Source organism: Macrobrachium nipponense, chromosome 11 (assembly GCF_015104395.2).
Source record: "Macrobrachium nipponense isolate FS-2020 chromosome 11, ASM1510439v2, whole genome shotgun sequence".
Classification (NCBI taxonomy): Eukaryota; Metazoa; Arthropoda; class Malacostraca; order Decapoda; family Palaemonidae; genus Macrobrachium; species Macrobrachium nipponense.
The window spans coordinates 39,675,057-39,702,429 of NC_061087.1; the positions used below are offsets into that span (position 1 = coordinate 39,675,057).

General features: G+C 38.6%; 1 protein-coding gene across 1 annotated transcript in view; it reads left to right on the forward strand.

The window, feature by feature from the left end:
• The window catches only part of LOC135205457 (protein ECT2-like), a gene marked incomplete in the record, with an annotated part of 325,317 nt that overhangs the window by 8,110 nt on the left and 289,834 nt on the right, over positions 1 to 27,373 (forward strand). Inside the window, 1 exon segment of the mRNA XM_064236064.1 lies at positions 25,973 to 26,075. Within this exon segment, the coding sequence (XP_064092134.1) occupies positions 25,973 to 26,075 (103 nt within the window).

Sequence of the window (27,373 nt, forward strand, 5' to 3'; positions counted from 1 at the left end):
AATACGGAGACAAGGTATGAAAGGCGAATAGAAATAGATGAATATAAAAACATTGGGGAAATTTCTGACGACAGACAATTGTTAGGATGTCTAGTAGTCCTTTTTGCAATAACCTTTACTGCTTAGGCCAAAAATAACAAAAGAATTCACCACTTGTAGATAGCAAACATATAATCTGCTAGAATAATTTTTACAGGTGATGGAGAGGCTTTGGGGGAACAATTATTAGGTCTCCTTTTATTCATTTAAACCGGTGGTCCCTTATAAATGATTTACCTTTCATATGGCACAAAAAGATATTCTAATTTTTCTTAGTGATTATTATTTGGCAGCAGCTTCTCTCTCTCTCTCTCTCTCTCTCTCTCTCTCTCTCTCTCTCTCTCTCTCTCTCTCTCTCTCTCTCAAACACTTTCCTGGTAAGTAACACGGTATTCTCTCTCTCTCTCTCTCTCTCTCTCTCTCTCTCTCTCTCTCTCTCTCTCTCACACACACACACACACACACACACACACACACACACACATAAACACTTTCCCGTAAGAAACACGGTATTCTCATTATCATGGAAGTGTCGCAGATAGTTATTTTTTCTAAATAGCAGTCTTAAAATAAGGGTGTAACAAATAATGTAAATATCTGAGAAGAATTCCTACATACATCTAAAAAAAAAATGTATCTTGAATAGATAAAATTCCTATTTATTTCCAAGAATGTATAATAAGTTATTAGAAGTTATTCTATATCGTTGAAATATAAAGCATGATTGACATAAAGTACTAAATATATTCGTAAATCTCCCATAGACAAGAGTTTTTATATAATTTTTAAGTGTATGTCTGAATAGTCAAAATTGAGACAGACCAATTCCATGCTAGTCTTATTATAAGAGCTCCCAAAGCGTTCATAAATCATAATTTCTAAAACTACATATTTTAGGGCTGTTGCCTTGTATAATAAGGCGCCCTATGAAGTAATGTTAGACTTGCGATAATCTTACGCTAAGTCGGTTGGTATTGCACTTCCATCTTCATGGGAGTGTCTTGGGGTTTGTAGATCACTTACGAAGTCGGTATTATCTTCTTTGGTTAGGACGACGATGTGTTAAACTCATGATGATTCGGTGAGGAGGTTCTTGTAGAAAACACGAAGTATAAAAATATATATATATTCTTCTGAAGTTTTACATGCTGAAGATCAGGTATGATTGTACAAGTCTTCTAATGACGTAGCTAACTCTATTCTGCCTTTCTACCCATCTCTGTTACAAGTTATGAAGGAAGCAGATAGTAGCTCGAACATATGAACATACAATCAGATGACATAGTTACATACGAACACAATCAAAATGAGACACGCTACAGATCACGTAGGCCGTTTGAATTATAGGTCGCGGTAGTTGTCTCAAGCAGGGAGCTTGGACTAGAGTTTATAAACAATGATGACTACACGTGACGGCATGTTATCTTAGCCTACTTTTATTGTATAACGTCATCTTTAGCGTCTCTAGTCTGATCACATTCCTGCAAGCATCTGGTTGACCTCTTTAGTTTTAGTCTATATATATTGGACTAACATTCCATATTTTTTATTATGTAAACACTTACATTAGCTCGGTCAGCTACCAAAACCAACTACTGAATATTACTCAAACTTGACTTGCATTTGACTTATAGGAGTGTGATACAGACACTATGTGAATATATATATATATAAGTAAATAAAAATTCATGGTGTACATGAATTGATTCAAGTAATAAAATAAAATATAAAAAACAATGATATTGGTAAATAATAGTGTCACGTGATATATATATGATACAGTTTTTCACTTCATCTCATTAAGATACATATGCTACAGAAATACTAATGTACTCTGATAATTGCATAGAATGAAGATTAACATGATAAAAAATCATATTTTAACTGATAAAAAATTTCATATATGAATTGATAACATTATTAATGTTTTATGCTGATTGATTCGTTGATTTTTATGCTAAATGTTATAGTATATCTGATTCATAATCCATATACTAACTATATATAACTGCAGTTATTGGTAGATAAAAGGTAACAGATTGATTATAGGCTACCTGATTTGTTTATACATATGTATATGGATTCATATAATTATGATTAATATTGTGCACTTTAAATAGATTTCCTATTGCGTACACGCAAAGATATACTTAGATTCTGTTATTTATGATCATTTATATAATAGATTCCTATTGTGTACACGCAAAAAATATATTTCGATTCTGTTATTTATGATCATTTATATATATAGGATACATGACCGAGGTTATACTACTTCACATTTAACTAGCTTTCGAACAACTTTCGTCCCATTACACAGTTCCAGACAACCACCTATAGCCAAATGAAACGGCCAATTTCACAGGGTTAAAACAAGGGGAAATTTGCCTGGGCGGGTCTAACGTTCTATTTTGCGCTCATACTTGTTTTCTGCATCCTAATCTACACGAATACGTTCGCGAGAATAAAATCATCCCCAGCACGAGTCCTTCGCCAGCAAAGTAGAGTTGAATATCCTTCGGTCGTAATTTGTCGGAAGTATGTCCCTTTTGCAGTCTATTTCCGACAGCCGCAGGAGCATTCCGCATTAAAACGAGATTAACGACGGGATACGGTGTCGGTCGAAGAAGTCCAAGAAATTCCTTTCACATTGTAGGCGGTTGTTACTTGACTGTAGTCGTCCGCTGCGACGAACGATTTTTTGAAGTTGCGATGTGAAACTCTCGTACTGCAGGATACTGTAACCAGGTTCCATTAATCAGCCTGCAAGTGAAATTATACTTGTAACAAGGGCAAAGTAAATTCAGACAACATCCAAATACGGGAGGGGGAGAAAGCCATTTAGATCCGGACTTAACCCACATGAATTCGCTGATATTTGTGGAATTCAAAAGAGTCAGCCGTACAAACTTTTTTATCCATGGCGTTAACAATGAGTGAACCTATCCAGGTCTATGATGACTGTAAAAATATCCATAATTATAAAAAATAAACAGATATCAATACGAATCCCAAAGAAAATTCGATATTACTGGTAGTAAATTACTAGACAAAGAAGTGGAAACGGAGCTATTTTGTAAGATTGCCAGGCAACATAAGAGTCAAAGAGAAGATTAATCATGATTCTGTATTTCTCTATGCTAACTGAAAATTAAGTTGTGATAAAATCTGATCCTATGAGCCCCTAACAAAGTTTCATATTCAATTTTCTCGCGCGCATCCTCTGAGGTTAATTTTTAAAACTTTATTAATAGGTAGGAGATGCAACGAAAAAACCCACTATGTAACTAATTTCTATATAAATTTTGGGTTTTTCAAGAAAATGTGACATTTTCCCATGAATGTTTTACTTGAATTGTAATAGGCTATGTTGCAAGTAAATATTTCATATACATATCTTGATACTTCTAAATGTGCTATGAGGTTCAGAAAAGAAAAAATTATTCATTTTGTTTGTTATAGAAATTCTATTGCTTATTTTTTTGTTATTAATTTTAAAATGATTGCAACTCCTTAACTAAGTTGCATTGCGCATACGGATAGACGTCTGCCTTGCCCATGAGAAGTTCGGGCTAAGCATTTCCTTTCTCCCAGTCAATCTGCTTTGCAAGCGCGAGATGAAGCCTGTGCAAGCAGATATTTGAGGTTAAAGGAAGTCAATGCTGATACGGCAAACGCGACAGACCTTCTAGAACTGATGACGTCGTCACCAGCTTAAGAGTTACGTTACTTGCTGTAAGAGATACGACAATTTAGTATTTTCAAATGATGTTTTTTGTTTTAATTCTCCACCCGCATGAGAAGGAATGTCTGAAAAAAAAAACAGTACCAAAATTAAACAATATATTAGTTTTTTTGTACATGGAACTTACCCAGCAGATATATACTTAGCTATAGACTCCGTCGTCCCCGACAGAAATTCGAATTTCGCGGCACACGCTGCAGGTAGGTCAGGTGATCTACCGCCCCTGCCGCTGGGTGGCAGGAATAGGAACGATTACCGTTCTAGAACCAGATTTTCTCTGTCGCGGTAGTGTCAACATACGTTGTTGCTACCTCCTGACTTGATTTTCGTTTTTTCATCGCCATCGACCTTCTGGGCTGTCTTTTGCAGGGAAGTATTGGGTCTTTGGTTGGCATACGCTTTTATTACTTTTTAATGAATTTGGGCTTCGAAATTTCGAGAATATATTACGTGAAACTACCGAATTTTTCGGTAGACACTTATATTTTGCAATAAGGGAAATAAATTTGATTTTTTTTTTTCACTAATACGTGTATAAGTGTTAGAACTTGATGAATGGAAATATAAGATCTAACTTCCTACTTTAGGAAGTCAGAAAGCATATAACTAGATACGCTTCCTTTAGAAGCTTAAAGAGCTCTCGTACTAACGAGCAGTTAGAGTATTGACAATTCTAGTAGTTGTTGCATCCTCATCACCTTCTTACTCCACAGAATCTACAAATTCATATGTGCAAATTTGAAGATAAATGGATGGAGCTCAAAAGGCGAGCTCTAAAAAGGTAAGAAGTTGAATATAGTGTTTCCCAGTGCAGTGGAGGGTGCGTCTGATCGGCTCCCGTAGCGCTTCCAGGCCTAGACCTCTTCCAACTCCCAGACCCAGTGGAGGAGGAAAGTCGACAGCCGAGGAAGGTTAGGGAGAAACCCCCACGGTCAGGCGTCCCCTCGGCAGGTTCTGTAGAACGTCCCAGACTGCCAAGGATAGCCATTGATAAGGCATCCTTAAAAAGTGCGTCTCTCATCTTACATCCGAAAAGACGAAGAATGTATGTTTTGGAGTGATCTAGCGCGTTCTCTGAAAACTAAGAGAACACTGAGCAAGAGCCAGCCGCTGCCAGGAAGCCGCGTTCCAGCAAGCTAGCGTGAAGGTACGTTCCTATAGCCAGCAGCGAGGCGCGTTCCAGCTAACAGACTAGCGCGAGCCGCGTTCCTACAACCAAACGCGAGCCGCGTTCTAGAAAATTTTTCTTGGCGCAAGGCGCCTTCAAAGAGACGAAGCGCCAGCCTGGCGCAAATTGCGCCAGAAAAAACAGACGGCTAGAGCAAGGAGCCTTACAGTAGAGTGGCAATCAGAACGATCCTTCCATTGAACGTTTCCGGGCAAGAGGCTCTTTCTAAAAGGGGTCTAGTAGGCGCTCGGAACTGTCAGGGCGCACGGGGGGGGGGGACCTCCTTCCACGCAAGCGGAACGTTCCAGGAGCGAGTCTCCTTTCTAGCGTGCGGAACATTCCAGGCAGCGCGGAACATTCCAGGCGCTAGGTGCAAGGATCCAGGCGCCAGAATATCCTTTTCTCTATCTGCCTCGGCAGGGAAAGAAGGTAGTAGAGTATCTGCTGTATGAGAATACGATACGGCAAATCATAAGCACATACCGTAGTTACTTCTTTGCTGAGCAACTCAATTACCAGTATCCTTCCAGGAATTTCCTAGGAAGGACTACGCTTAAAGGGATTGTTAAGACAACACCTACTTAGCTTCTAGATTTATCGAAGTCTTGTTTCGCTTAGATATGCATGATAAGAACTTCCTGAAGTTCGATAATAATGTTATAAGATTCCTTTATTAAATGGAGTAGCTGGCAACTCTGGAAGAGTAAGGCCAGTCGGCTAACGAGACTGCTATCGCTTAGACTGTTAGACACCAACGCAGTATCATGTAGGTGTCGGTCATGAGTGGGCGGTAACATGTCTCTCTCCTGCGGGATGGAATGAATAACCGTGTCTCTCCCCTACAATCGTGGTTTTAGCCTCGGATTGAGGGGATAGTTAAGCAAACATAAATAAAATATTGTCTGCCTTTTGCTAAGAAGCTTTCAATAAGAAAGATATTACATTTCACTGCTGTTTACCGTAGGTAACATTTTTAAAGGATTCTAACGCAGCGAAACTCTATATTGTATAATGCTCTCATGCTTACGAAAGCATGGCTTATTAGAGTACATGCTTAGTGAGAAGATGAATGTAGTAGAGAATTCACTTTAAGACTACGGTATGGTCAAGTCTTATGCACATACCGAGGTTAACTACAGAATTCCTAGTATCCTTACAAAGGTTTCCTAAGATTAATGCTGTTTACCACAAGTGACAGTATTATAAAGGATTCTAATACGGCAGCGCGATATATATAATTCTCTCATCCTTTTCGAGAAACGCACACAACCTTTTTAAATTCGGATATTGCTCAAGAGAAGTTGGGTGATCGGATGGGAAACATTCTCTTAGTGGGGCAGAAGTTGTTTCCCTGAATGGACTATACTACGTATATAAAAAGTTTTTTTTTCCCACTAAGAACGGAATTTAACATGTGAGGATGTCGGGTACCATAAAGGCATAGATGTTATGGGCCACCATAGCTAAAAAGAACTAGAAGGAAGCGCCCAGCCTGGCGCAAAATTGTGCCAGAAGCACCATCCAAGATATTTTTCTCGTTTTAGCGAGTTATTAACCTAAGAGTCCAGTAGCCTCTCGGACAGCAGGCTCGTAACGGCAAGATTCGTTCCTGATTTCGTTACCCATTTAATCGAAAAGGGGTCGCTTACAAGGAATGATGAAATGATTTATTTTTAATCACTTAGGTCCCAATTCCACGACTCTCTCATATCGCAAAGAGCATCGAGAATCTCTTTTTTTTTTCGCCCCGGTTCGCGTTAACAAAAGAGAACCTATTTGGGAACAGACACGGAACGTAACGATCCTTAGAGGTTCGATGCAAGATTTTGCATGTCCGTGAGAACCTTCTCGATCGAAGATAATAACTGTTAACGTATGTCTAACATTTATTGAAAAAGTTGTGAGAACCTGCGGAAAGTCTTCTTCATAGATCTCTTTGTAAGGTAGAAGACGAACAGGCTTCCTTTAGACTGCTTCTTTTTCTCGAACCAAGAGAGGTAGCAATATAAGACATCTTTAAATTTAAAGAAGGGGAATAAACTTTAGCCTTTTTTCCCTAGTTATAAATTCTTAACAGATATTAAGATAATTGGTCGTCAAAGGAAAGAGAGGATGTATGCCTCATTTTGGCCTTAGAGAGGTTGGATTCACAGAAGTCACGTTCTTCTCACAGCATGTTTCGTAAGGCTTTTCCAAGAGTATCTGGATATTCTATCGAATCTATTATAAATAGACCTATAAAACCTCTCCACTCTGAGTCTGTCCGCGTGCAGACTGACCAGAAGTGGACATGAATGAGAGGTTTTTTCAAGGTAAATGACAATAGTCATGGCTAAGACATAGAATTGCTGCAGATCGTGTTAGGGAATGAGGAAACTGTCCTCTTCCGATACCTCTGTGAACCACATAGCGAGGTTTTTTCTTCACTTTCAGAGGGAAGAATCACCTATGTATATATCTGCTATCAAAGAACGCAGTTAAAGGCCATACTCTGTCTCTACAAAGGGAATTAGAGATAACAGAGGATTAAGATCTTCGGGATCTTATACGATACCCCAATACGACAAGAGTAGGATATCATGTACTTCGAATGGGATTTTTTTTTTTTTTTTTTTTTTTTTTTTTTTTTTTTTTTTTTTTTTTTTTTTTTTTTTTTTTTTTTTTTTTTTTTTTTTTGTGGCCACAGATTCCGTGTTCCGACAAAATGGAACTGCTCCTCATCTGACTTCTTTGAGGAAGTTTATGAAGGAATTCTTTGTTTCTCTTAGCCCTAAACGACCAAGATGACAAGTGAATTTTTGTGCATTGGAATCTCGCATCAGATCAATGGAGACTCGGCAATGGGTTCTTGCCAGCATAGTATGTCTGGCAAAAGAAATAAATCCCTCTATTCCTGACGCAACGCTTTCAGAGAAGAAATTTTAGTTTGCCCAGGCAGGGTACTTACATTTTCATCTACAGAAGAAGAGATGGTTTAAACGTTTGCCTACAGAGTCTTCGGGGTGCGATGAGGGCTCAAAATGCTTCCCAGAAGGTATTCAGAAGGATACAATAAGAGCTAGAAATCAGGGTTCCGCCCAATTTCAGCTCAGAGTCTCCTTCGACTTCCAGACTCCTTCCCTTCCTTCGGGCAAGGATATGGGAAGATTCTGCAACGAGGAACCTCATCAACATGTAAGAAGAGATCTCGTTAGCAAAAGAAGTGTTCACGAAGGATCCTCCTCGGAGGAAGACTCTTCTCTCTCGTGTTGTTAGATATCCTGTCGTCTACTGGGTGTAGCTGACTAAAATCACCTCCCCTTGCCAGGGGCCAAAAGCTCAAAGGGGAAGAATTTCTTCCACCCTTCTCCAGTCTCCTGATAAACTATGTGGTTGTTCAGGACTCTCGGACAATGTAGCGCCAGCCAAGCGCCAAATGCCAATACAGGCGAAAACGCCAGAGGCAGGACAGTTCCAAGGAACTCTGTCATGGTCGGATACTGAGAAGGAGCGGGCCTCCAACCTGGCGCAAATGCGCCAGAGGCGAACAAATCGGACAGATATAAGAGTGTCCGATGTGGACATCGTCAGACAGCCTAGAGACTCTTCCAAGCTCGAAGCTCCAGCAAGTGTGGAGGAGCCAGCCAGGCTCTAGGAGCCAGCCAGGCTCTAGGAGCCAGCCAGGCTCTAGGAGCCAGCCAGGCTCTAGGAGCCAGCCAGGCTCTAGGAGCCAGCCAGGCTCTAGGAGCCAGCCAAGCTCTAGAAGCCAGCCAGGCTCTAGGAGCCAGCCAGGCTCTAGGAGCCAGCCAGGCTCTAGGAGCCAGCCAGGCTCTAGGAGCCAGCCAGGCTCTAGGAGCCAGCCAGGCTCTAGGAGCCAGGCAGGCTCTAGGAGCCAGGCAGGCTCTAGGAGCCAGGCAGGCTCTAAGAGCCAGCCAGGCTCTAGGAGCCAGCCAGGCTCTAGGAGCCAGCCAGGCTCTAGAAGCCAGCCAGGCGCCATCCAGGTGCCAGGCTCCTTCAAGGCTAGGCTCCAGTCAGGATTGAGGATCCATCCAGACGCAAGGCTCCTTCCAGTAAAGAGAAACCTAAAGCTCTGTCATGTAAGAGGGCTAGTCCCCATTGATATGATACAGGTAAGGCTCTGCCATGTAAGTGGGTCAGCCCCCATTGGCACGATCCGAGAAGGCTCTGTCGTGTAAGCGGGCTAGCCCCCATTGACATGATCCAGAAGGGTTTGTCAGTCATAGGTCCCTACCTCGCTGAAACTCTTGAGGCATGCAGACTCATAGACAGTAATCATGAAGTCTTCTGCCAGGCTCCAGGTGCCTTCCAGGCGCAAGGCACCAGCCAGACGCAAGGCTCCAGCCAGGCGCGAGGCGCTAGCCAGGAAGGAGGAGCCAATCAGGCACCAGCCAGGCGCGAGGCGCCAGCCAGGCGCAAGGCGCCATCTAGGCGCGAGGCTCCAGCCAGGCTCTAGGCGCCATTCAGGCGCAAGGCTCCAGCCAGGCGCGAGGCGCTAGACAGGCGCTAGGCGCCTGCCAAGCGCTAGCCAGGCTCCAGGCTTCACCCAGAAGAGATCTATATCAAAGAACGACCCTGGCCTTCTTTGAGACATTGTGATCTCCTAAGCACTTGATAAGTGCATTGATGATTCCTTCAAACAGCTGAGAATTAAAGCGCATGAAGTGCGAGCTTTTCCGAATTCTTGTTCTTTCCCTAACAATATGTCATAAGGACATATTAGCTGTCACATACGGGAGATGCAACTCTGTGTTTGACTTCCCATTATCCGAAGGATGTCAAGATAACCTTCGAGGGATCCTTCTCTCTTGGTTGATACGTGTCTGCGGATACATTGCTGGGATAGGGAGCAGATACTGATCCTTATCTAGTGAGTTAAATTTTATTTAACGTCGTGTTTTTTCGGGTTTGGGTTGTTTGAAAGGAGTTTGTAGATAACTCTTTTCAACTTAAGCACTAACCCTCGTGTTAGGATCAGGTGATCGGGATCGGTGTTGTGCTCCTTATTATGCCACTAGGCATAGGCATATTGTCATGTAAGAGGCTCTGTCAGTAAATGGATAAGACCCCATCGACAACCCACAAGAACTCTTAGCCATAGGTCACATCCTCGCTGAGGCTCTTGAGGCGAAGCAGATTCCTAGGCATTAGCCATGGAGCTTCCGCCTGATCAAGTAGGAACCAAGGTTTTTATTTTATTTATTACCTACAAACGTATGTTTGTTTACCTGTCTATTCAGTAAATAGTTTGTCTCTTTCCCACCACCAAGGTGTCAATCAGCTAAGTATATATCTGCTGGTAAGTTCCATGTACAAAAATGATATTGTTAAGATACAATAAGTTTTGTACATACTTACCTGGCAGATATATACGATTGATGGCCCACCCAACCTCCCCTCAGGAGACAGGTGGAAGAGAAAATCTGGTTCTAGAACGTAATCGTTCCTATTCCTGCCACCCAGCGGCGGGGGCGGTAGATCACCTGACCTACCTGCAGCGTGTGCCGCGAAATTCGAATTTTCTGTCGGGGACGACGGAGTCTATAGCTAAGTATATATCTGCCAGGTAAGTATGTACACACTTTATTGATCTTAACAATATCATTTTCATGTTGGAAATCTGCATAATTGTAATTATGTTAAATTAAATATTCCCTTATTTAAACTAAAAAAGGTTTCCATACAAATTCTATATTATATTATTAGCCCTGTATAAGATTCATATAGGATTATTCCATAGATAACATTTTCACTTCTAGACTTCTGACTTTAAAATCTCTTTTATTTTATTTTATTTATTTATTTTATTATTATTATTATTTTTTTTTTTTCATTGACTACGAATATAAATCACTGGACAGACAATATGTCAGTAGGTTTTGATATGTTTGAACTTTTAGCTTATTTGTCATACTAAAGCGTTAAGTTTTGAGTTCAAATCTTTAAGCATATATATTTGGATATTTAATTAACCTATGGTTACGTTTTGCTTATTTGATTTTTATCGTGATTCCTTTTTATTATAATTTGTAACCCTTCCGACTTCTTACGGAGTGTATTATATTGACTCCACTTGTATCCATATTTATTTTATTTTTTTTTTTATATATATTTATTTATATATTTCTTTTATATATATTTGATAAATTAATGGTTGGCTTGAATATGTGGAAAAGTGTTCTAGCGGCGTACCGTATAAGGCTACTTGCGGTATCAAGATATGAATGATAAAGGTATTTAAAACCGCGAGAACCGCTATAATCCAGTTCGGATCCAATATCTACGAGTTGTAACTCGTAAGACATTGACACTTCCTATTTAATTATCCGTTATTCTACCAACCGATTGACTCTGGGTGATAAATATATTATTGGTTTTCTTAATGGAAAGGAATTCCACGAGTTAAGGAGATTATTGATTTACACCACCCGAGTCAGATTATCATGTGAATTCCATGTTTACTGATTTAGCACTCATAAATATTCCTAACGCACTCATTGCGGTGTTTGTTTTTAGTGCTATTAATTCTATATAACTGTCAAGGACTATTAACACTAAGAAGTGTTTATTCCCTGTGTCAGACTCGTAATTCTGTTATAATTCTACTTATATCTTTCAGGATTGATTTGGCACAGGATAGGCCCTTAACTGACAGGTGTCTTAGTGTGTCCCTTGTTTTCATGACACGTGTTACAATCATTATGTGCTTTTATATCTGTAAGCATTGTATGGCTAGTAAAATAGTGATTTGGCTTTCTGTGACATAGTAGGGAACCCTGGATGACGGAATGCAACCATTTAGGACGATTGGTATGAAAGAGATTATTATACTACCTGGTCGTTAGTCACCTGCTGTCTTCGGGTTTTTCCTCGTCACAGACCCACATATAATATTACATTTGATTACATTATTCTGATACACTTACTTTAAATATACTTTTGCTTTAGGGTTTCTGCTCGAAGTGTTTATTGTTTTTGCTTAGCCGCTGACCCTGTTTCCGTTCGAAGTTGTTTATTGTTTTGGGTTATGTCTGTTGACTCTTGCTTTGTTCAGTTTCTAACAGTTCTGCGCTCCAACATGATATTCAATGCTCGCGATCTCTTGGGTTAAGGATTTTCTTGTTTAGATACGGTTTTAACAATAGGCACGGATGTTTCTATATTTTTTAGTCCAATTAATGGTTCTTTGCTGTATGGTGCGGGATTGCGGGATAATGCGTCAGCTATGATATTTGCTTTCCCAGGTAGATATCTTATCTTGGCTCCAAAGACCTGAATGATCATTTGTCACCGAGTTCCTTTTGGACTGTGATTAAAGCCTTTGAAAAAACTCGGTAAAGGACTCATGTTCAGTAAGGGACTTTATCAGGATAGCCATAGATTATGAACTTAAATGTACTAGTTAGTTAAAGATACCTAGCCCTTCCTTGCCTATTACTGCATATTTACTTTCAGAGGGCTTTAGTTTACGTGAATAAAAAGCTATAGGAAAGAACTGTTTATCATATTACTGAAGTAGTACTCCTCTTACCCCTTGGTCTGAGGCGTCTGTTACAATAAAAAAAAATTTCTTATTTAAATCAGGGATTTTTAAGTTAGGCGAGCTGCATTATTCCGTTTTTAAGATATCGAACGCCTGTTGATGCTTTTTTAGACCATAATAAATCTATGCTCTTTCTCGTAAGATCTGTTAAAGGAGCTGTCATGATTGAAGAGTTACATATTTACATACGATTGTAATACCCACTACAGCGCAAAAGTGCTGTATCCCCTTTTTACGTTAATAGGTACCAGAAAGTTATGAATAGCCGACACCTTACCATGGACTACTTTAAGACCTTGACAAGACACAAAACCTAGATAAACATGTTCGGTTTTACAAAAAAAACTCACACTTAGATATTTTACTCTGAGACTAGCTCTAGTTTATGTGAAATGTACTTCTAAGGTATTAGAAAAGATTACAAGATCATCCATATAGGCATGTAGGTTTATCCCCTAAAAGTCTCCAAACACTATATTGTAATTGGGGCGCAACGTAAGCCGAGGCATACGTAAAAAATTGATAATGTCCCCCCTGTGTGTGCTGAAAACGGTGTATGAGGTACAATCACTTAGGTATGGTATCAGGTAAAAGCTTTTAAGTAAGTCCAAGCTGGTGAAAATTTATTCTAACCTAACAGAGATAAGATGTCGTCGGTACATGGCACTGGAACTATCGGGAGTCGTTTCCTTGTTTAAGCGACAGAAATCTACGCAGATACGCCAAGTCCGATCTTTTATGGCATGACGTTTGAGGGGAAAAATTATATGGGCTTATTTGATTTCCTAATGACTCATATTACTAACATTTTTCAACTGCGTCATTTACCTCTATTTTGAAATTTCAGTGAGAGTCTATACGAAGGTAACGTATATAGCTTTATGTTTGTCCTTAACCGTATTTTGTGTTAAATTACATCCGTTTTTTCCCAGAGATCACTCGCTAGTGGAGAAACTGCCTGTATTCAGGTAATAGAAAAAAAAATTTTCTGCTGAATCACCTCTGCTTGAATGACTTTACGGATATTACTTTAGATAGATTATCAGAGAGATTCATCTACGACTGATTGGCGTGATTAAAAATTAGCAACAATAAAGAAATGCGATATTTATATGTATAGGTTTTTTTGTGGATTACTATATTAACTTGTTGCTGTGAGTCAACCGTGTCTAGGGCTTTGTTCGCGGAAAGGAAATCGTTATTTATTTCAGAGTGTCGGGAAGGATATTAAAATTTCATTTCCCAGCAAAGTCTTTTTACACGCACTAAGACATTCGAGGTGCATGCTTCTCGACGATTTTGCGTGCAAAGTGCGACTGCGGTTGTGGGAGATTCTGTTGGGTCATTTGAACAATGTTACGATTTATGAGACAAATGTATATTTCCTTTATATAAGTTATTATTTTGATTAACTGTCTCATTTTGTTCAAACGGATTTTAATATGTTTGAAGGTTTATAGGATTTTCCTTTGATAAACACGCCTTATTTTGCAGGATGTAAGATAATATTTTGTATACCCCTAGATGGATCTTACAATTACACTAGATACAGATCAATGTTTTTTATAACTATAGAGGTATCTGTAAGCGCTCGCTTATCCGGACTTCTCATTAGGGAAGTTCGAACAACAGACAGTGGAGTCCGTAAATACAGGATATTACGTTTACTAAAGGAATAAAACAAGATATTCTAATTTTTACGGCGCATACAGTTGGGCTTAATCCACCACTACTTATATAACTTATTGTATTAAAATTACTAGAACCTGCTCTGATTACTTGATACGGTCGTGTGATTCATAGGAAAAATCCTTTTTAATTCAAAAAGGTATTGGCATAAAAATAAAAGGTATGGCATAATTGATCCAACATCACTTTTCCCCACTCTGCTAGAGTCGCTTATTGTGTGGAATTTGCTATGCTTTGACACTTCGGCAGTTTTGACTGACCTAGACCGCTTGACTAGGTGACACAGTAACCGAGTTTGCTTGTTTGATTCTGAAAGGGCTACTGTTTCTATTTCTTTTTTGTAATAATTAGGATCCTTCTCTTATTACCATCGGCAACGTATTGTGTGTTTTTAGCATTATGTTGCTTGGTTACGTATAAAGCAATGAATGACGAACTATTAGAACTGAGTGATTACTATTAAGACAAGTTATCTCTACTGCATTCAAATATTAAAGTTTTGTACTTGCTGTTTGTTTACTTCATTCTTTGCTAAAATTTGAAATAGTGAGGGATCCTGGTCAGCGCATTTAGCCTAATTGAAAGTTTTTTTACAGACATGTTATTCCTTGCAATCCAGCCATATTTTTTAAAGTTGAGTCGAGTCATTGAGGTTCGATATTTTATATAACTCAAAAAAAACTCAGGCTAAAACTGCGATCGTGGGACTTGCAAAGGTGCATTTATTGTCATGACCCGAAATAGTGTTACCTCTAATTTATATAGATTTGTACGGGTGTTCCACTTGTTTTTTGTGTGTTTTCTAATCACTACGGTGCTTAACGACCCTATCCATGCATCTGTATAAATACAGACGTCCACTGCGTAAACGCATATTCACCTGTTTAATATATGATTTTTACGTAAGGGATTAATAATCACTTACCAAATTATAAAATTAACATAGTATATGATTTATGATATTTCAGTAGAACTTCTGGAAACAGACACTCAAAGGTAAAAAACTCGCAGTAGCGAAATCTCAATGATTTAGATAATTTCTGTAAAAAAGTAAGATTAAGAATGTCTCGTAACTTCAGCCACAGGAATAACGAAATTCGACCTGCAAGGAAACACTCAAAGTTACTCAATGAATAAAAATTGTACTTAGCTTGCTTTGTGGGAAGTCACGGTGTTCCGATAACGACACGGCCTTGGTCCTCCTTCTCTATTTAGCGGATGACCTGGTTTGGCTTCAGTTTCCCCCGTGCGCGTTGTTTCGATGATTCGAGCCCTTGAAAGATCCGATGCTGCAGACGCGTTCGTTTGTTTTCTTGAAGTGCCGGAAACGCTCACTAACGATGTTTTCTTGAATGATTCTGATGAGAGACGAAGCTTGCATTGCCGTAGGAAAAGGACACGTCGGTTTTGTTTCTTGAAGTTATTCACTAAACGATGATACTAAGTTGCTTGAAGAATCTCATGCTTTTCGTCGTCGTTGAAGAGTTCTTGTTTTCTGAAGTCGCTCACTAAACGATGATATATTGGTTGCTTGAAGAATCTGCTGCTTTCGTCGTTGTTGACTTCATGATTTATTATTCTGGTTTATCTTCGGAGAAGTTGTAGAGTCCTTCTGGTACGCTTGCCACCACTTTTAGGCTGTTGCCTTGTATAATAAGGCGCCCTATGAGGTAATGTTAGACTTGCCATAATCTTACGCTAAGTTGGTTGGTATTGCACTTCCATCTTCATGGGAGTGTCTTGGGGTTTGTAGATCACTTACGAAGTCGGTATTATCTTCTTTGGTTAGGACGACGATGTGTTAAACTCATGATGATTCGGTGAGGAGGTTCTTGTAGAAAACACGTAATAAAAATATATATATTCTTCTGAAGTTTTACATGCTGAAGATCAGGTATGATTGTACAAGTCTTCTAATGACGATAGCTAACTCTATTCTGCCTTTCTACCATCTCTGTTACAAGTTATGAAGGAAGCAGATAGTAGCTCGAACATATGAACATACAATCAGATGACATAGTTACATACGAACACACAATCAAAATGAGAACACGCTACAGACACGTAGGCCGTTTGAATTATAGGTCGTCGGTAGTTGTCTCAAGCAGGGAGCTTGGACTAGAGTTTATAAACATGAATGACTACACGTGACGGCATGTTATCTTAGCCTACTTTTATTGTATACGTCATCTTTAGCGTCTCTAGTCTGATCACATTCCTGCAAGCAATCTGGTTGACCTCTTTAGTTTTAGTCTTTTATATATATGGACTAACATTCCATATTTTTATTATGTAAACACTTACACATATGGTATTTCTTGTCGACTGGTTACTTGTTTATTACTATGAATATCATTCAGAAATGGAGTTAATATATAATCAGTGATGACCTCATTTACAACCATTATTGTAATTGCGCCTATTGGAGTTATTGTTGTACAATTAGAGGGTATGTATCTTGGTAAATCTCTCTCTCTCTCTCTCTCTCTCTCTCTCTCTCTCTCTCTCTCTCTCTCCTCTCGGTCTCTCTCTCTCTCTCTCTCTCAAAAATAATAATCTCAATTTTGTAAGCGGAAACATAAAAATGATCAATATTTTCATGATTATTTTTCTGGCGGATATGCAATTAACTATTAACACTAATATTCAACTGTGCTGTAGATGTGTTTCGGGGATTCAGAATGAATAAAAAGAAAAAAAAATGTGTGCCGTCCGCAATTAGTGAAGTACTCATACCTCTGGCAACAGTAAACCCTGATATATAGTACATATGATATGTTTATTTATTTGTGATGTTACATAATTACATATTATATATATTACGGATGACTACTATCAAAATGTTATCATAAAACTAAAACAGGTTAATTTGTAGGAAAACAACAAAGAAACGAGCTGTTACAATGATTGTTTACGTTTTCGTGCGTCTGGTAGCATACTACAGGTGACTCCCGTCTGAAAACCTCCGGGTTCTGGGGACCTATGAGATCTCATCCCAGGCGTAATCAAAGGGTTAACGGTATCTCATTTTGTTGATGGATCTTAAATTTTTTTAATGGTATGTTTAAATATTCAATTGTATTGTTGTTTCACCAGCACTCATTTGAATAATATATATTTGCATATATATCTAATGTTTATTGATGGTACTCAAGTTTGTAGATGTAATCAGCACAATAAAACATTTTGTTGCCTATACTAGCGAAAGTACAGGATGTCTTATTCCCAGGGTCATGTTCTGAACTGAAATACATTATTAACTTATCATCAGTCGTTTTATCCTTACTGTCATCACAACTGAAACTCCACAGTGCTTATTTGATTGTAATTGTACACATTTTGTTCTTAATTTACTCCAAGGTCCACTTGAAAACTGTGGCGGGAACAATTTTCAGCCTTATTGTACATCTGTCTACCAAAAACATTGGCGAGCAGACGACAGATTAGTGAATTGTTTATGACAAAATTTTGTAGTTTTTGCTAGCACTTATCATTGATTTAATTCTATATTACTATTTTTACTTTTTTTAAAAAATAGTTATAGCTGAAATAAATGTATATTTAATGATTGTGTGTTAGGAATGGCAAATGGAACAATGTTGCCAAATTTAGTGGAGCTTGACACTTATGCCAATGCCTTTACAAACTTTCTGTGAATTCTAGCTGCCATAGTGATGCAATACAGTAATACCTTGAACTTATGCGAGGTTAGGTTCCAGACCCCCTCCATAAGGAGTTGTAAAGTCTAGTTTCTTAACTTAGTGTAGATGGTAGGGTGGGGAAATTTGTATATTTTTTTTTTTTTTTTTTCTTTTTTACACCATATGCATTTACACGAGACAAAGAAATGGTGTGTGTTCATATGGAAGTCTGGCTACCTGTCACTTATGATTTGTAGTCTATTATCCAGGAAATTATCCCTGACAACATGTAAAACTTGCAGGAGCATTGAAGGGAGTACATAGATTTTTTCATATAATGATCTTCAGAAAAAAGGAAAATAATTACATAAGTTAGTATCGATTGTTGTTTTAAGCTGGTATCACACTAGTCATTTCTTGATCGCGGTTTTGGCCAGCAATCCAGTCGATGCGCACGAGCAAAGTGTTGTATCGTCACACTAGGACCTCGTGGTTTCGAGGGAGCAGTAGGAAAAAGTAAACAAAACTGTTCAGCTGATATCATCATGGCGCCCAGAAATTGTTGGATGGTTACAAGATGTGCTGCAATGATTGTTTTCTCGGAATCTTACGTGAATGCAAGAGTAACAAAAACGTTTGTGGGTTCAAGAGTGGCTCAGGAGAAGAGAAGCCAAAGGTTTGAGAGTACGTCCTATCAGCAGCAAGCCATCTTGTTTGTTTACACTTTGCGGTCGCTTGCGGTTCGTGGCTCGCTGCTTCCGTCGAGATGGAAGAAAAGATCGCGAGCTAAAAGTTCCCCAGTTGTCCATTTTCGGCAGCAACGGCTCGCGGCTGGAGAAAAAAAGGCCTAGTGTGAGGCCACCTTTACTGTACGTACATGCTAAATATACACACACTTCAATTGTTCACTCTTGATATCACTGTCTTAAGGGGGCTGGCCAGAACCCTTATATAGGGTGGGGGTATAGGGCGAAAAATGCAAAGTCGTGAAAAATTCATGGAGCTTCATTGGCAATGGAGAATATGTTATGCGAAATATTTTGTCAAAATTCCTCTTACTTTCCTAGTTACAGGGTAATTAGTAAACATCTCATAAGCCAAAAACATTGATCCGTACAAGAAAATGCAATATTTCTTCTTTTATCGTAAATTTTGATAATTATTGTCAAAGAAATTGTGAGCAATGGCATCTGTAGAGATTCCATGAGGCGGCAGGAGGGAACTTAGTCAGTTTACCCCTTTCCAGTGCGAGGAGACCTCTTGTTGTTTACACGTTCGAGTTTCACCTCTGACATTCGCTTGCTTTTATGCATGTTTATCTGTTTCGGCAAGAATTTCATCATGCCAATGAGGAAAAGACTAGCAAAACATCGTGCTAACATACAGACGAAGAAAATTCGCTCTAATATGATTGCAGAATATCATAATATACGCGATATTAGTTTAGTTAGTGAAGAAGAGAAAGAGGGAGGGGTGCTTAGTTAGGAATGTCCCCCGTCTTGCCTAATGCACACGTCGTGCAGTACCCCAGGCTACGGTCTTTGAGGAAAGGGATCTTCATTTATGATAAATAATGTAGTTTTGGTTCATTAATACCCAAAAAAGAGTGTGAAATTCATAACAATCATGATTTATTAACATTGGCTTTATAAAAGAGAGTACATGTTCGAGTTTCACTGACATTCTCTTGATTTTACATCTGTTTATCTTTGTTTCAGCAAGAATTTCATCATGCCAAAGAGGAAAATACAAGGAAAACATATTGCTAACATACAGAAGTAGAAAATTTGCTGTAATAAGCCAAGTTAGTGAGGGAGAGAGAGAGAGTTGCGTAGGAAGGAGTGCCCCATCTTGCCTGATGCAGTGCCCCAGGCTACGATATATGAGCAAAGGGATCATCATTTATTATTAAATTATGATAAATAACATAGTTTTTTGGTTTAATACCCAAAAACAGAAGTATGCATTCATAATAATAATTATTTATTAACATTGTCTTTATAAAAATACAAAGGAAAACTTTGAACGTCCGTATCTCAAAACTATACTTATTGACCTCCAAAATCTATCTTCTCACTTAGTTTTAAAGCTATAACACTGAAATTTGGTATATAACTCAGAAAGACATTATAGAATAATCAAATAAATCCCTTTTTTCCAATTTTTATTTCTTCTTTTTATAAATTTTCTTTTCCTGATTTGTAGGATTAATTTTTTTGTTTTTACCATAATGAAAAATTTGAAAAATTCATATCTAGCAAAAAAAATGACTTTTAGAAAAAAAAAAACTTATTTGATTGGAGGTCTACATATGGTAGTAATCCTAGGAATATTAAATATCAAGGGAGGAGATAGAATTTGAAAAAGGGTTATTTTTTGGGATAAATTGCCCTGGCATCACAAAACTGAAGGTCAGAGGTGAAAATCATATTTGGTTTGGAGATGTCCCAAGTCACCGTTATCAAGTGGTATTGAATATCAAAGTTCTGTCCTTAATAAATGGCATTAGCTGGCCGGCCCCTTTAAAAGGGCAAGCAACTTTCCTATTCCCTATCTGTGACCTTTGTTTTCAGAGAAGTCTGGAGAAGTCCATGTACTATATTTACTGTCTCTCTTAGGCCTCCTTTGTCCATCACATCTTCCATATCTACATTGTTCCTACCAACTCTTGTATTCAAATCACTAGCAACAATTCACATATCTTCTGGTTATTTTGTCTTTAGGATTCTGAAGTTTGTATAAAGTATATCTTAGTTTAACCAGACCACTGAGCAGATGAATAAAAATTCTCTCCCCGCTGCGTATGACCGACTTCACAAAGCCACTGTATCATACACTTTCAACCTAGCTATCTCTTGCGGACGTAAGACCTTCCAATTCCGCTAATTTAAATCCCCAGAGAATTTGGCCTTCACTCATGTTGGCTTTTCAAGGATGCGTTAGGAGAATTTAGGGAAAGGGAAAACCATGTGCCTTTTGTGGAAAGCAATAAGTATTTGCCCTTATTATTTCTCTCTGCACAGAAAAAACGCCATTGATTTTCCTTATTCTAACTTTAAATGAATTTATGCTAACATTTTGTTTTTTCTTTTAATTATTTAGTCTTCTGTTCTGTTGTTCATAACGGGCAATGGATTAGGGCGTTGAATTAGACACGTGGCCAGGGATTTAAATTCTCCTATCCTGTCTAGAGCCGCCTTAGGAGGAGAGGCGGAAAGGAAGAGAAGAAAATGAAAAGAAGAAGAAGAGGAAGAAGAGAGAAGAGAAGAGAGAGAGGAGATGAAGAGGAGAGAGGACAATGAACAACACGCTGATTCTTGTTAAACTCCTAGCTATACAAAATTTCTTTATGACACGAGGTTTGTCGATTTACACTTTCAATTCACGAAATATGGCACTTGAATTTTCATTTTGTATTTACTCCTTAAACACCTAGATGCTTCATGCAATAGCACATGATAGAAAAAGCAGCTAAGGTTAAATTTTCTCTCTTTCTAGTCTAGTGCATGAACGTGGTTCTAATATTTCCTATCGTTATTCTTGATGGCAGTCACATTTTTATAGAATACCCCCCTCTAGAATACCTTGTTCTACACAAATAACTAGAAAATAAATTTACCTTTTTCCTGTTGTGGGGAATTGGGAAACCTTGTTTGTCGCTTCCTCAAAAATATTAAAAGGAATTCAGATTTCGTTTCTTTCGTGATACCAGTTTAAAGATCACTACAACTGGGAAATGAAAATTACTTATCACACAAGACTGGAAAAGTGGTCACCATTTGTTATGACCTGCTCGTTCCCTCCTTGAAAATGTAGTCTAACACTTAAAAATGGCTTGACTGGAGGGACGAGAGTTATAAAAAAAAAAAAAAAAAAAATCTACAGCAGAAGGCCGATATTACTGAAAAAGGAGGAATTTACATAAACTCTGGACTTAAGTTTAAAGGAACTATTAAGTTACTGGTATGTCCAGGAACTAATGAGGTGGTTGATTGTCAGTCCACTGGAAACACATGACTGGGAAATAAACCAGACACGGAGATCAGAATTTGCGCAAAAGTTAGTATTTCAATGCAAGCCTTATTCCAAAGGGTTCCCAATTTCTCTCACAATCATGGCACAGTGTTTGTCTACAAAGAGATTGCATTCTAGCATCAGTACTAAGGAGAGGAACATGTGGAAACGTTACACACTACTTGCTCTTAGCATAAAATATTACAACCCACTCAAGGGGGTTTACACAGAAAGGACAATTTTGTTGCTTGATATAACTGGGGAGTGTTTACTAGCATCACAAAGGAATTAATCACAGCATTGAACCAAAATTGGGGGAGTGAGAAGCTGAACAAAAAAGAAGGGTGGGGGGAGAGTCGCCTTGGAAGAATGGAAATGAAATACAGACGATGGCAAAAACAATTCCATGAATGCACTAAATTTGACGTCGCGGTACCTGGGAGGAAATCCTGGTTTGGTAGTCTTCTTATTTGCCGATATATCTGTGCATTATGGAGGTATAAGAACACTTGTGGGATCCACCAGAGGGGGTAGGGGAGCAGAAGAGGTGAAGTGGAGTCTACAGGGCTTGAGAAAGTCTGAGAATCTGAGGTTCTGAGGAAGTTCTGAGGCAGAGTGGTTGGAGCCCTGTCCTTTTAAAATTTGCCTGGATAGGCCACTCCCTCATTTAGGCCCCTATGGAGAGTAAACATCCAGAGCGCCAATAGGAGCAAACAGAGGTTTAGAGAGGATGGAGGCTTCCAGTTCACAGGAGCAATTTGCATATAGGCAAGAATGAACGAATCTGGTTATAAGTTAAAGTTAAGTATATCTTAGTTTTACCTGACCACTGAGCTGATTAAAAGCTCTCCTAGGTCTGGCCCAAAGGATTAGATATTTTTACGTAGCTAGGAACCAGTTGGTTACATAGCAACGGGACCTACAGCTTATTGTGGGATCTGAACCACATTATATCGAGAAATGATTTCTATCACCAGAAATAAATTCCTGTTTCCGTTTTGGCCGAGTCGCGAATCAAACTTCGGACCACTAGATTGGTAGCTGAGCACAAAATCCTCTTTAAGACTTGTGTTCATTCTTTTTAACCCTCAAGTAATGAACTGTTTCATTACAACTTGGCTTCGTGGCTTCCTTTGATGTTATATCCTCTCGTCACATCAAAATATTGCTGGTTATTCTGTACGTCTAAGTGTTCCACCACTAGTATTGGTACTGGGTCCTCTAATTGCAGAACTTCTGACACTGATAGTTCATCCTGTAACATTTCCCAGAATTCATCTTTTTCCTTTAAAAGTCTAATAATTTGCCTCACTTTAAAATACATTATCTTTAAATATTTACTCTCCCGATTACTAGTGTTGTTCTGATATATATATATATATATATATATATATATATATATATATATATATATATATATATATATATATATATATATATATATATATATATATATATATATATATATTTATTTTCCTTCGTGGCGTATATCTTTATTTATGAATTTATCACATTCCTAACTTTTCGTGATTCAGTTATATATATATATAATATATATATATATATATATATATATATATGTGTGTGTTGTGTGTGTGTGTGTGTGGGTGTGTGTGTGTGGATATTTATATATATATATATAATATATATATAATATATATATATAATATAGTGTGTGCGTGTGTGTGTGGATATTTATATATATATATATATATATTATATAATATATATATATATATTACTATATATATATATCTATATATATATATATATTTATATATTAGCCTTACCTATTTGTACTTTAACATATTCTTGATATTCTTTAAAGTTTTTTATTATGTTCTAAGTTATAACTGATCTACTATACTAGACCTCTTTATTTATCTGGTCTCTTGACACGCTAAAGGTTCATATTGCAAAGTTGGGTTTGTATTCTCTATTATTTGTTAAGTTTGGATTTTGTTATTTAATTTACCTGTTCATTTCTTCTGAAAACATTTATGGTGAACAATAGCTTTATGTAGTCTAAATCATTCTCACTGTGGTGGCTCTTGGGCCTCTTGGTGGACCATGTCTGCTTGCACCAGACCTCTTCATGTTCCCCTGTTTAGTGCTGCATCTCTCCAGTTATTCTCAGCATCCTCCACTTCCAATTCCCTTAGAGCTCTGAACACATTATCTTTCCATCTTATCCTTGTTCTCCCCACTGGTCTTCTCCCTTCTACTGATCCTCATATAACCACTTTAGGCATTCTGCCATTTTCCATTTCCCTATGTATCCTCTGTGATCTTACATGGCCAGTTATTAGTGGTTTTCTAGTTAAATTTCTCATTTCTTGGTTGTGCCACCTTCTCCAAACACCTTCATTTATATCTTAAATGGGACCTGTTATTCTATGCAAATTGTCATATTAAAAAACCAGTACTAGTCTCTCTTCATGACGTTTAGTCAATGTCCAGGTCTCAACCATATAGTACTACTGGCCTGATAATGGTGTAAATTATTTATTTGGTAGACCTTGAGCTGTTTTTCTTTTAAAAGACAGTTGTAATCTGAAAAAAACCTCTGTTCCCTGCTGTAATTCTAGCCAGAACTCCTCTCCATCTCAATTCTGGATGTTAACATACTTCCTACATATTTAAATTCCCTCACGTTGTCAATATCTACCATATTTGTTGTTGTTGGTTTTGGTTGTTCCTTGACAATCCCCTAATTTTGGTTTTACGACTTCCACTGATCTATAGTCCCACTCTGATAAGGTTCTTTCTTCTGTATATCTGTACATAAGAATCAACATCATCTGGCATTTGTAACTCCCAAGATGACCCTACCCATGTGATCCTCGATACTTCCCATTATTTTCTCTAAAATTAGATTAACCCTTAAACGCAGAAGAAGTATTTTAAAAAATCGTCTCCCGTATGCCGGTGGCGTTCGCGAGTGAGCGCCGAAGTGGTAAAAAATGTTTTTTTCAAAAAAATCACAGAACGCTTAGTTTTCAAGATTAAGAGTTCATTTCTGGCTCCTTTTTTGTCATTGCCTGAAGTTTAGTATGCAACAATCAGAAATGAAAAAAAAAATATCTATCATATATAAATATTGGGATATATGACAGCGCTGTGAGCAAAACGGTTAAAGCTAATGAGTTAATTTTTGTTGTTGTATTGACCACTAAATTGCGATCATTTTTGGTATATAATACATTGTAAAACGATCAAGGCAACACGAGAAAATATTATAACAAAATTATGCATGAATTCGTAACACGTGGACGTAAAAAAAATCTGTTTTAAAAATTCACCATCAAATCAAAATATTGTGCTAGAGACTTCCCGTTTGTTGCAAAATGTCAAAGTGACGAAATAATTTCTGAGATGTGTCGCTGATACTTTTTAGTGCGAGAAGAAAGAAATTCGCGCTTGCGTGCCGTGGGTAATGATTGTAAACAAAACAAACGCCTTGATCCATGAGCTCCCAGCATCCCCCAAGGCGCATGATTCAAAAGTTTTCGCGTAGTAGGCCTATAACTATTTTTCCGCAAATTTAAAAAAAAAAATTAAAAAAAAAAAACTTTTATATCGACGTACCATACGTCCAATCGGCACCCAACAGAATTTATATCGACGTTTAATACGTCCAATCGGCGTTAAAGGGTTAAACAACATGGGAGATAGAAGGCATCCCAATCTCAAACTCGTTGTAGTTTCATAACAGTCGTTTTCCTTCCACCCAGACACAACTTATATTCCTGTAGCATTCTTTTTTAACAAATCTACCAGCTTTTCTGGTATACACAAAATTCCTTCATAACATTCCACATTAATGGTCTATGGCTGCTATACTCCCTATATCTGTTATACTCCAGTGTTTTGCACTATCCATCTGATACTAAAAATTGGTCAATTGTTTGATCTTCCTTGTCTGAGTCCACATTGATATTTGCCCACCCATGCTGTAAGGTTCTAATTTATCTTTTATGATTTGGCTAGTATTCCTTTTAGTAGGTTGGCAGATGATTGATCTTTCTGTAATTAGCACAGTCTGTCTTATCTCCCCTATTCATATACCTGGATAATGTTGCTCATTTCCCATAGCATAAATTTTAATTTCATAAATTTTTTTTTTGCAGCTGAGGCTCCATGTCTGTTAGCCATGCAGAAGTTGAATACTGTGGTGAACCTCGTATCTGTTTAGTTGGTTGCTTAGTGGATGATGCTGAATGCTTAGAGGCAGCAAAGGTAAGTTTAGTCTAAAAGCTAAATTGTTCCTACACAGCATGCAAACTTGATGTCATTTACATTAGGAATTACCTTGGCAAAGCTGGAAAAATGAAAATGGGCACTAGACTTGAACAAGGTAATTAGGTAGTTTAACTACCGTTTGGGTTGTGGGAGGCCCACCCACCTGAACATATGCACTCACTATGGCTGTCTCACTGTGAGGAAGCATTTTTTGCTTTGTTCTCTGCCCACGCTTTCGCTAGCTAAGTTTCACCCGGTGGGATCTTTCTTTTTGTTTGTTTCATTGGTATAATTGAGTGTGTGCTGTTTGGATTATTGTGAAATGTAAACCCACAAATCTCTTAAGCCCAGGTGTATATGTCCTGAGGTGGGCGGGAAGGACTGTAACAACTTAGGTTTCCTGTGGAAGTTGACCCTCATGCCCTTTGCACTTAATGCAGGGGGCAAGTTTGTAACCCAGAATTAACATGTGATGAGTGCCATTTCTGGACCCCTGTGCAGTGGGTGAAATTTGCAGGGAGGAAACGGTATTGGAGGAAGGGCACCAAGGCATCGTCTGAGGGTTATATGCCCCCAATGACTCCATCGGTGGCCGACCCTTCGTCCTCGTTTCTCTCTCCCGGAAAGTTCCCTTCTTACTCCCTCTCCTTCGGAGAGGCCATGGCTTTGTCCGATTTGTTGAGTGAGGAGGATGGAAGAGAGGTGGGGGATAGAATGATCTCGGTTTGGAGGTCTCCGGTCGTGCCAAGGGGGGTTGAGCTTCCTCGGAGCGACAAGAGTCTCCATCATCTAACCCAAGTTTCCCTTTTTCAGGTAAGGTGGATGAGCAACCCTCCCTGCAGGTCCTATTGGCTCATCTTGCCAGTCCTATGGTTACTCACGTAGTGGAGACACTGACAACAGTCACTCTGTCCAACCACCTCAGCCTTTGTTTGCCAAGGCCCCAACTATGGTGTTTTGCTGTCGCCTTCCAACAGCTACCACACCTTTGGTGGTGATGGGTATAGCCGTCCATCTGTTGGCACCTTGAGTCACGGTACCTCTGCCTCCTGGCTTCTTTGTGTCTCAACCTACAGTTACGGTGCCCACTGCTGCAGGTTTTGTCTCCACTACTGCAGCTAACCCTATAGTAGTGGAGACATAACCCTGTTCCTGCTGCTGCTGCTCCTGTTGCCTAGAACGCCTGCCTGGATGGAGGACCTTACTGCCGTCAGCTGCCTCCTCCTCCCAAGGCTCTCGGTCAAGTAAGAAGAAAGTTGCTTCTCAGCCCCCTAAGAAGTCTTGCCTTGAGACTT